General features: G+C 42.5%; 1 protein-coding gene across 1 annotated transcript; it reads right to left on the reverse strand.

Annotated features, from left to right (window-relative positions):
- Positions 1-1701: 1701 nt before the first annotated feature.
- LOC144060856 (uncharacterized) lies at positions 1702-7824 on the reverse strand. The gene is made up of 8 exons (XM_077580747.1): positions 7630-7824; positions 6452-6597; positions 4643-4758; positions 4394-4518; positions 2941-3230; positions 2658-2746; positions 2403-2586; positions 1702-2169 (listed from the first exon to the last, which is right to left on the reverse strand). Exons 1-8 carry the CDS (start codon positions 7685-7687, stop codon positions 2023-2025), a joined length of 1155 nt encoding a protein of 384 aa, XP_077436873.1. The 5' UTR covers positions 7688-7824; the 3' UTR covers positions 1702-2022.
- Between the last annotated feature and the right edge of the window lie 3660 nt (positions 7825-11484).

The raw sequence follows: 11484 nt of genomic DNA on the forward strand, positions 1-11484 counted from the left end.
CCGGCCGGTGGCCCCTGCGGGGCCCGGGGGTCGTCCTTTGGCGCTGCCACGGCCTGGGGGGCCCTGAGGTGTTGCGCTCGCTCTGTCCTGGCGGGGGTCGACGGCTCCCCTCTTTGGTGGAGATTTTCATGCATGCCAGATCCACCACACCAGCATCTATCGTAACTCAGACACAATCTGCTTCTCCCTCAGGTCATTGAATCGGTGGATGCTGGTGTCTGGGATCTCACTCTGCTTCGTCTGTCCTTCCTACCTTTCCTCAGTCTTTCCTTTGGGCCCTTGAGGTCTCCCTGATTTGTTGGAGTTTGGATGTCTCTGGGGTTGGTGAAGGACTCTGGTTGGTGGCCCGGTGGGTGATGTCTGGTCGGTACTGGACTTCACTTTCCTTTCTTTTCTTTGGTCCTTCTTCGGGTCTCCTGACGGCCCCACAACGCTGGATTCTGAAGTGTTTGGTTTAGGTGAACGGTATGGGATTTGTTTTTTTTTTACACGCACGCACGCACGCACGCACGCACACACACACACACACACGCACAAACACACACCCACATACAAAAAAAAAAAAAAGGAGAACAGTGATGATGACATGTCAAATGATCAATACTGAGCTCTCCAAAAAGAAGAAAAAAAAAAGAAAAGAGGTGGGACGTTTGACACTGAGACTCCGGAGCATGTGTCAGCCGAGTGAGACAGACTGCTCGAAACAATGTATCAAAAGCCCCGATGAAACCTCCGTGATCACGTGCTGATGACGTATGCGGCTTTATGCGCGCTAATGAGATACCGGAAATTACGTAACTGATTCAAACCCTTTGGCGCGGTGTCAGGCGCACAATTCCCTCATGTAGATATTTGCTTCACTTTATGTTCACCTGGAAAAGTTAGTTATTCGGTATGTTTCCAACAAAAGTACTCCCACAATGATGCAATTAAAGTTTCCAATTATGCATTACTTTTAAATCGTGTGTAGAAGATACAGGCTTGACCCAAGTATTTTCCACCGGGTTGCTATAAGCGCTTCTCCAAGACCCTCAGTCACATCTCCCAAAGACTGATGTTGAAATACTTGTCATCTGGCTTCACAGCGCACTTGTGTCATATCCAAATCATGTTTATAAAAATTGAATGAGTAACAGGACATCACATTGAACCATAGTACTGGTACAGTGTCAAAATATTGCAACACTTCCATGTGTACCCGATGATCATTAGATAGACACAAATGTAAGACTGAGTGTACTGGTGTTATGTTGGAATATAAATCAATCAGGCGAATCACTTTGAAGATTATAGCTGCTATGGCTCCAGCTGACCACCAGATGTCACCGGTACGATCTATCTTATGGGGCTTTGAAACTTCGACTCTTTTTCAAAAGCAATCAGCCGAAAGCCTCAAAAGCTTCACAAGGCTTCATTGTCCCATCTCACACTGTGTATATAGTAGTGATGGCAGTGCGACACTGAAGCTTCGATACAAGCTTCAAACCCTGAACTACAATTCCATAGAACCACTGCGATAAAGCGATACACGCGCCGATACGGGGTTTCACACTTGCGCACTCGGCAGAGTGCTGGAGCACCAGTGTTGTTCGTCCCATCACTACCTCCAAGCACTGATAACGCTTTTGAGAGGCACGTAATGACAAATGAGCCACCAGAGGGTGCTGCAACCGCACAAAAACAAAGACACTTACTGAAATGTTCACTTTAATTATTCACTTTTATTGTTCACTTTATTTTATCACTTCAAAACACTCAAGTGGAAATTAACTAATTGGAACGTCATGTCTCTTCATATTTCACATCCCTGGCACTTAATATTCCACACATTTTTTTATACCACAATCCGTAGTGTGGCCTCCATGACATGAAATTGTACAGTTACATTTTATCGTTGCATCGCTAAGCTAAACAGTGGAGAACAACAAAAGGTGGCAGTAGTGAGTACTAGAATTAAACTAATTGCTGATTGGCGTCCACAAAGTGGTCATCCAGACAGGAAGCTGCATTCGGACGGCGACGTCACATCAGCTGGATACTAGTCAGCAACGCAGACCACACCTCCAACCACTTGATGCTTCGCAGGTCTTGAATTTGATATTTGTGATCCATCTGGTGGATGTCGTTAAAGGTCAGGCGAAAAGTGTCGGCGTCACACCAGATGACAATCTGGATGAGGACAAATCAGAAAGTCAATAAGTACTCAATCAGTAAATGTAGTTTCTACAGGTGCATTTTCACATGTGGACATCTCTACTTGCGCCCACTTCAATTTATGCTCGTATTGGATTGATATTTTGGATTTTACGGATGCTAGGCCTCATCATAGATGCGCACTACAGAAAAAGCTTCAAAAGAAAAACACTTCCAAGTGTGACCAGATCAAGATCAAGTGGTGTGACCTTGAAGTCGAGTCCGGGTCCAAAGGGCCGTTGCTCTGGAAAGTTCTCCTGCCTCTTTTCACCCCACGAGCCGTCCACCATGGAGTTGAGCACGACGGTTCTGCTTTCAAAGTTGAACCTCAGGTGCAGCGCCGTCGCGTCGTCATCGGGGTGGAGGTCGCGCCCCAGCAGGTTGACGATGAGCCTGCCGCGCAAACACACAAAGTCGTCGTGGTAACGGGCTTCTTGACCTTGGGGCAGGGCGTGGCTTATTACGTCTCTGCTTTGGGATAGGCTCGTCCTCTGATGACTATGCTGCGGTTCACGCTGAGACCGTCATCGAGCGCACCTCTGAATCCGCCTTTCTGTACACGCACAATTGAGAAAAAATTTAATTTTAATCATTTATTTGCAAAAGACAATAAAAACGATCCTTTTTATGTCATTGTGGACAATATGGACAGATATTTCCAAAGATGACCTGAAAAAGGTCAGCTTACTTACAACACGGGGAGCTTATAATGCTATTCAGCATTCACAGCAAAAACCATTAACTCACCGAGTTGGCAAGCACGGGGAGCATGCACGAGCATGTGACATTGTGAGAGGAACACGCCATCCCACTGGCCGAGCTCGTGCAGATCTCGGGCTCCCGATTGGTCGGCGGAGCGGTGGTCGACGTCAGTGGGTAGTGGGGAGGGTGGGAGGTGGGGAGGGCGGGACAGGTAAGATTAGGAAGAGCGGGGCATGTAAGATCAGGACATTTCGGGAGGGCGGGACAGGTAAGATTAGGAAGAGCGGGGCATGTAAGATCAGGACATTTCGGACAGGCAAGGGATGGGGTCTCGTCTGCAGAGAAAAAAGAAATCCATTTGAAAGGACAGTGCACATTAGCAGACATGCAAACGTTGTTTGTCATGCGTCTTCTGAAGACACAGGACGTCTGCCTTTTCTTTCAGGGTCGCTAGCGCCACTCTTACTTTTTGAGCATGATGGCATAAGTCATTTGAAAAAATACCGGAGTCTGGTTGCCATCAGCTGTATGACTGACTTAAAAAGAACTCTGGCAATTACTAAGCAATCATCTGTGCATGAAGAAGTCATGCTTCCAAAGAAAGCTATAAATAAACATTCAAAGCTAAATGAACTCATTCACTGCCATTGACGACTATAGACGTCAAAAATTCATGTGAACTTTTTCTATTTAACTTTTTTTTCCCATTTCATTTCATTTTTTATGAAAACCTAGAATTTATTTTTTTGTATATTTATAACAGATATAAAATTTGTGATTAATCTTGAGTCAACTATTGAAGTCATGCGATTAATTTCGAATAAAGATTTTAATCGTCTAACGCCCGTTATTTTTAATACTTTTTTTTTAAATTAGGGGCGTCAGGTGATACATTTTTTTAAATTGTAATTAATCACATGACTTCACTAGTTAACTAACGAATAATCACAAATTTTATATCTGTTCTGAATGTACGAAAAAAAAAATATCTAGGTTTTCATACTCTTGTTAGCAAGTGGAAAAAAACTAATAGAAATAGTTCAAATGAATTTTGGACGTATATAGCCGTCAATGGCAGTGAATGCGTTAACAAGTAAGTGATCGTGTGCTTGATGCCAAATATTGCATGTTTAAAACTAAGGTTGTCTATTTCATTTTTAACAAAAACTAATTTTGTTCCTAAATGCCATTTTCAAAACTGCACTTCCAATTAATTGACAAAACCCGGTGTGTTTTTTCCCGAATGTTACTATGAAAGTAACAAGTAATTAGCAAAGTAACTAAGTTACTTTATAATCACTTTCTCAATGTCAATGTGGCAACACATGGATTTGGATTGGATTGGACCAGGAATCCCGTCTCAATCTCCTCACCTGAAAAAGAAAGTTCCATGCAAAAAGAACGAGTCCAATTTTGCTGGGACGTCACATTACTAACCGCATTGTCGTAGCGACACGCTAAGGTAATGCAGCCACAAATCAACAAAGTGTGGACTCACCCACAGGGCGCTTGCAGATGTAGGCCAGGTACCTGTCGCAGTCCTTGGTGTACCAACCACTTTGCGTTATCACAGTGCAGTATCCGCTACTAGGTTTTTCGTGCAGCGGACCAGGACCCCATTGCCTGAAACAGGCAACAAGCTTTCACACAAGGGATTTATAAATTGGTGGCCCCCAACCTCCCAGAGCGGATTTCAGGCACAGAGATTTTTCCTGCTCCAAGCACTGAGTAAAGAAATGGCACTTACGACACTACTTGAAAGTAAAGCGTTCCATCAACCCACTGCCACTCTGAGTTAGACTGATAAGCACGCCACAGGCCGATCCAGATAGCGTTCCTGGGAAATTGTGAACGCACCCAGTTCTGCAAGAATGGTAGAGAGAGTAAAGAAACGTTTCCATTAGCCCGGTTCCTTGCTTGGCCCTGCGTGGACGCATTTCCAAGACTTTTTGGGGCACAAGCGTTTATGATGGAACCGCTTTTCAGAACCATCTCGGAGCTAGCCTTTTTTTAAAGTTAAAGTACCACTGATTGTCACACCCAACTAAGTGGGGCGGAATTCCTTCTCCGCATTTGACCCAGGGAGCGGTGAGCCGCAGGGGCTGCGCTTGGGAATCATTTGGTGTTCTAAGCCCCCAATTCCAAACCTTAATGCTGAGTGTCAAGCCGGGCGGCATTGGGTTCCGTTCTTATTGTCTTTGGTATGACCCGGCCGGGGATTGAACCCACGACCTCCCAGCCTCAGGGCGAACACTACCGCCACGGCCAATGAGCTGATTTTTGAATCAACGCAAAACAGTGTCCGTTTTCAAGTTATGAAAATGAAAGAGCGGGAGCAAAAGGGAGCGAGAGAATGAGAGATACAATACAGAGAGATTGATCAAGATTGAGAGAGAGAAATGGAGAGAAATATATAGAGAGAAAAATAGAGAGGGAAATCGAAAGAGAAATAGAGAAACAGAGAGAGAGAAAGAAATAGAGAGCGATTGATAAAGATTGAGAAATAGAGAGAGAAATAGAGAGAGCGTAAGAGAGAAATAGAGAGAGCGATTGATAAAGAAAGACTGAGAGATAGAGAGAGAAATAGAGAGAGAGAAATAGCGAGAGAGAAAGCAATAGAGAAATCGAGAGGGAGTGAAAGAGAGAGAGAGAAATATAAAGAGAGTGAAAGAGAGTGAGCGATAGTGAGAAATATATAGTGAGAGAAATAGAGAGACAGAGAGTGAGAAAGAGAGCATAAGAGAGAAATAGAGAGAGAGCGATTGATAAAAGATTGAGAAATAGAGAGAAATGAAGAGAGAAATATATATAGAGAGAAATATATACATAGAGAGCAATAGAGAGAAAGAGAGAAATAGAGAGACAGAAAGAGAGAGAGTGCAATTGATAAAGATTGAGAGAGAGAAATAGAGAGATAGAGATTGAGAAGTAGAGATAAAGAGAGAAATAGAAAGATAGAGAAAAAAATAAAGAAATAAGAGAGCGAGAAAGAGAGAGCGAAATGGAGAGAGGAATAAAAAGAAAGATAGAGAGAAAAAGAGAGAGAAATAGAAAGAGGAGGAAAAATAGAGAAATAGAGAGTGAGAACTGGAGAGAGAAATAGAAATAGAAAGAGAGAGGAGGAAAAATAGAGAGTGAGAAATAGAGAGAGAAATTGAGAAAAATATAGAGAAATAGAGAGATATAAATAGAAAGAGAGAGAAAGAGAGAAATAGAAAGGGAGAAATGGAGAGATAAATAGAGAGAAAGAAATAGAGAGAGAAATAGAAATAGAAAGAGAGAGAAGGAAAAATAGAGAAATAGAGAGAGTGAGAAACAGAGAAATAGAAAAAATATAGAGAGATAAATAGAAAGAGAGACAAAGAGAAATAGAGAGAAATAGAGAGAGAAGGAAAAAGAGAAATATGGAGAGTGAGAAATAGAGAAAGAGAAAAATATAGATAAATAGAAAGAGAGAGAGAGAAATAGAAAGAGAAATAGAGAGAGAAAGAGAGAAATAGAGATAGATGGAAAGAGTGAAATAGAGAGAGAGAGAGAGAGAGAGAGAGAGCGTCACCTGCTCATTTCTGTCCCAAATGCTGGCCAGGAGGCCTCCCTTGGAGTAACAGCTGTGTAGAGCTCTTTGCCAACTCTGATAGTCCTTTGAGAAATAGTAACAGTGTTCCTTGTAGCGCCGCCAGTTGGTCGGACATTGGGAGAGCACTGGAAAAACAACAAGATGAGAAACACACCAAAATCCACCACACATGACCGCATTCATTGCATATACAGTAAAAATGATAGCTAGTCCAGGGGCTTGTCATGTAACATAGCAATGAACGTCTCTGCCATTCCAAGTGGTGTCCTTAGGGGGCGCTATAGGACAATTAAGGTCACATGGGGCGCAGACACTTCTAATAGGCCTACAGTATACGTCCCCGATCCATCAGGCAGGGCCTACGTATAGTGGCGCAGATGGGATTTTAGAACTTGGGGTGACAGGGACTAAAACATTTAATTAATTAATAATTAATGTTGGATAAAATCTAAACAAAGATGTAGCAGCTGACATGTATATTTTATAGTTCCGGTATTTCAATTCCGCTATAGCCGACATGTCAAGCATTATCTAGCTAAGGAGAGAAAAGTTACAAACACCGACTGAATATTGTTCATTCTATCTTTCAAATTGAGCAAACACCTTTTTTGTTTGTTTTTGTTTACAGTGTATTAAAAGACTCGAACTGTGACGGTGTGTTCGGTTGAAAATCGGAATTTAGAGATCTAATAACTGTCGCCAAAGTATCGTGCTCCCAGCGCTTCCCAGCCTTATAAATGCACAACTAAACACGTAAAGTTACTACAAAGAAACACTTGGTGGGGTTGTGCACGCACGGCTCTCATTTAAGATAAAAAAAACATAGGAAAAGTGCATACAAGCCGAGCGTTGTGGCGTAGGCCTACTTGTTGCGTCTCCGTGGCGACTCGGGCGCCTTGAAGTGCACAGTATGATTTTTTTATTCCCATAAAATTCTAAATTGCTGTTATTTTTTTGATAGTCCTTTGCCATTTAAAAAAAAGTCTCAAGAGCTCACAATGAGTGCAATGACATTTTTTAAAGGAAAACCTCGATAAGAGTTGAACTCGGAATTAAAAGAATATAACTTCATTAGACTTTTGGACAAAGTATTGCGGCGGGGGTGGTGGGTGGGGGTTATTTTTCATCCAAAGTTAATTAAGTAAGTACACTCTCACCTGAACAAGTCCACCAAAGGACAAAGGTAACAAGGAAAGTCACTGCATGAATCCTCATGTTCGGAACTTCCACTGGACGGAAACTAACAGCAGGGGCACACTTAGCAGCAGGGGATCACCGAGTCAACTGCGTCGCACCTCCCTCCGCCCTCTTGTCCCCAGATCACAATGATACCACGTCACAAGCAGACGAAACAAGGGGGGAAAAAGCTTTGCGGGACCCTGTGCGACGTCATTTCAAAGCCTTGAAGACCTGTGTGACGTCATTTCAAAGCCTTGTAGCCTAATAATAATAACTAGAAAAATTCCCGCGGAAATTTTGAATGGGACTGCTGACTCTTGTAAATGAGCTGAACAGTTTAAAATTTAAACGACTGGAATCGGTCAAGAAATGTGGAAGTTAACCATAATCAACATCAACTAAAAGTATCTTACTGTCCATAAAAAAATGTAAATGAGCTGAACAGTTTAAAATTTAAAGGACGAATCGGTCAAAAAATGTGGAAGTTAACCATAATCAACATCAACTAAAAGTATCTCACTGTCCCTTTAAGAAAAATGCACTTTCACGCACACACATTTGACTTGGAGACGTCACGCACCCATATTCCATTGATATTGTATGAGAGACGCACACCTGGAACAAAAGCCTCTCACGACTTAATGGTTCAAAAAATGGCTCGTTAGAACGGCCAGGGTTTGGGGAACACGAGCATGTTCTAATTTTTTTAATCGGATGAAAAATGACCAAATGAGAGCAGGTTGAAAACTTATGATTTATCCAAAATAAAGAGGAAAAAAGAGGCGAATTTAACATGGAAAAGATAGGCGAGTTAGTCCGACTTCTCCTCGCTTAAAGTGAAAATAAAGGTACTAAATGACACCTTAGCCAAATAAAAGTTAGTTTGTCTGAAAGAAGAGACTTGTCACTACAAAATGTGAGAATTTGATGCCTAGTGAGCAAAGATTGTGGCCATGGTGACGAGTTGAAGTGAAACTTTTGGAAATAGATTTTTCTGCCCTCTTGTGGGTCACAACTTAAGGGGTGACCAAGTTGTCCCGCCAACGGGCCTCCTTTTTGTTCAATATTAGAGTCATACTGTAAATGGTATATCCCATAATGGCGGGACATGGGTGTGAAGTTCCACACACTCTTTGACCGTCCTGTTATGGTGAATGAATGAAATTGACATCTACGTAAAAGAGGCTAGTGGCATGTTAATAAGCACATGGTGGTATTTCTGTGAATGGAGGGGCGATCACAGTGGGATTAGTGGTCATTGTGGAGCCTAACTGGCTTTACACAAGCATGTCAAGGGTAAGATGGCAAGGAGAGGAGGGGGCGGGGGGCAGGCAAAAAAGAAAAAAAAAGACACGAAGGGGGTTGGGGTGAGGGTAACCTGAATGGGGTTGCGTCTCAGGAGCAGCAGTGGCTTCCAGTCTTTCTGGGGGTACAGAGGAAGAAGAGGAGGAGGAGGCAGAAGAAGGGGCCGCTCGCCGCCCCTGTCCTGGGGGGGGTCGGCCAGGCGAAGTAACCGCTGCAAACGCCTACACACTAAACTTATGGGCAGCCGATGAGGGCCGTACTCTGACGGAGGGGCGGAGGGAGAAAGGGTGGATATTATGGAGGGGAGGAGAGGAAGTGGAGGACATGATGCTGAAGGAGAGGAACTGCTGCTTGCGAAGAAAGGCTACACGCGCCCACACCCATGTAGACTACTCAAACATTAAAAAGAGACATATGATATTTTTCTACAAATTAAGACAGTTATCCTGTGTTTCAATGCTTCATCAAACTATTTTTTATAGTCATGAGAGGGGCCAACATCAAAATGTCAACTTTGCACACCGTTTAAAGGTACATTTTCTGGCATCGATGGTATTTTAGCTATATAATTTCACCCATATGGCCAGTTAGCACTCTCAACTATGAACAATCAAAGAGTATTTCTTCTATAAAATGTCACCTTTTATAATATACACACGCCAGGGGGACACTTACCGGACAGCGCCGTTTCCGACACGGCGGGTGCCGTGGTCCCTGCAGTGGGAGTCGTCTGTCTCTGCAACCCTGAGGATGACTCTGCTGACCTCTCCGACTGATGATGTGCCGGAAGAGGGAAGTACGGTAGCAGCTGCTGCTGATGCGGACGAGGAAGAGGACACAGCAGGACTGGTTCGCACATCCGCTGCATCGGTTGTTGCAGGCCTCTGGGGGGCGCTGGTCCCCTGGTTGGAGGCACCTATCCAAAGAACGCATAAGCAGCGAGATTTAAGATGGAGCAAGAGTGCGCTCGATTTGGGAGTTCGTGAAACTAATGCGGGCGGAACATTAGAGGTGGGTTTTTTTCTTGAACTTTTTGGAAATCGAGCTGCCTATTTGTTGCATTATTAATATTGTTGGTTTGGACTTGCACTACTTTAATGTGACTTTTGCGATGCATGTTGTTGACTGTGCACGTTGATCAATAAAGCGTTAAAAAAAACTTTTGTGAAATCGAAATATATTAATTATACAGATTTGCGCACATAACATTATCGCCATTAACTGTCCTCTTTTGGGTTCTTAGTCAATTTGTAAAAGTGTTTGATTTGTTCAAAAAATAATGATAATAAAGTTTTGAAATGACGGACAGGTGATGCTAAGTTGTGTCGAGCCATTGTGCTATGGGGAGACAATGAAAATAAGCAACATTTATTTTATGAAGTTAAATTATTAACTTATATTTTACTGCAATATTTACACAAATTAATAATTTTTTAAGGCATTTTGCCTAGATGCTACTTTCTAAATTTATTTTTAAATCTCACGTACCTCCATTTGAGAAAAAACATATTTTATGTAACTGCTCCATTAGGTTCTCAAAAATAAAGCGCTCATGAAAAATTAATGTACTGAAAATTGCACTCCCCCTTACTAACGAGGTATTGACAATTCCAAACATCTGGGGCATTTCTTATATTTCCGCTTCATTTCCACGGTACAGCCTGGTATTGTATTGCTTTTGCCTGTGTCTAGCATACAAACCAGGCATATTGTTATAGTAGTCAAACAACATTTGATCACATTTTCAAATCAAATTACAGCGACTCAAAGTCCAATGCTTTTCCATGAGCGGAGAGCGTCCTTTCACTGAGGATAAATGTTGCATTCGGGGAAGTTGGAAATCAGATTTATCCCACTTGGATTGTGTTAGTTCCGACCTCAAAGCGTTCGAGGCAAATGAAAATACAAGACATATGTTCACATCACACAATGTGATTTGGAATGCCTGCGTTAACCAGAACAACAAATAATTCATTGGAATCAGCCATTTTTTGTTGTTTACATTTGCCCCAAACACTTGGGGCAAATGAGGGCGGAACTGGGACACTTCAAGTAGGTGTTGAAGAAAATAATATTTTTCTTCGCGTGTTCGTTTTCTTTCGCATAGTGAGAATGTTGATTATCTGAATACAGGCTGGAGATCGGTGAACAGTTCCTTCGAAGGTTTTATTTCTACAGAATATTCCGGCCACAAGCGAGCTCCCAGCAATGGTGGCAGCGTCTCGCAAGTGCGAAGTTACAGCGGACTCACAACATTCTTATACTATCTTGAAGTAGCGGTACCACAAAGCCTCCACCAATGAGATAAGACTTTAAAAAGACATCATTGATTACAGACACTTCAACCACAGACAATGGCCCATTGTTGTGGAAATAGATTAAGTCTGTTAGATTACCTCTTTTTGTAATCTTTTGCGTGTTCAAATAAATCAGAGTTGAGATCTCGTGAAGAGGGTCCTTGCAAGGTTTTTTAATCAGAAAGTTTCTGATGACACAAAGGAATTTCACCAAGCCATGTTTCTGTCCAA

This window comes from Vanacampus margaritifer, chromosome 11, assembly GCF_051991255.1.
Source record: "Vanacampus margaritifer isolate UIUO_Vmar chromosome 11, RoL_Vmar_1.0, whole genome shotgun sequence".
Lineage (NCBI taxonomy): Eukaryota > Metazoa > Chordata > Actinopteri > Syngnathiformes > Syngnathidae > Vanacampus > Vanacampus margaritifer.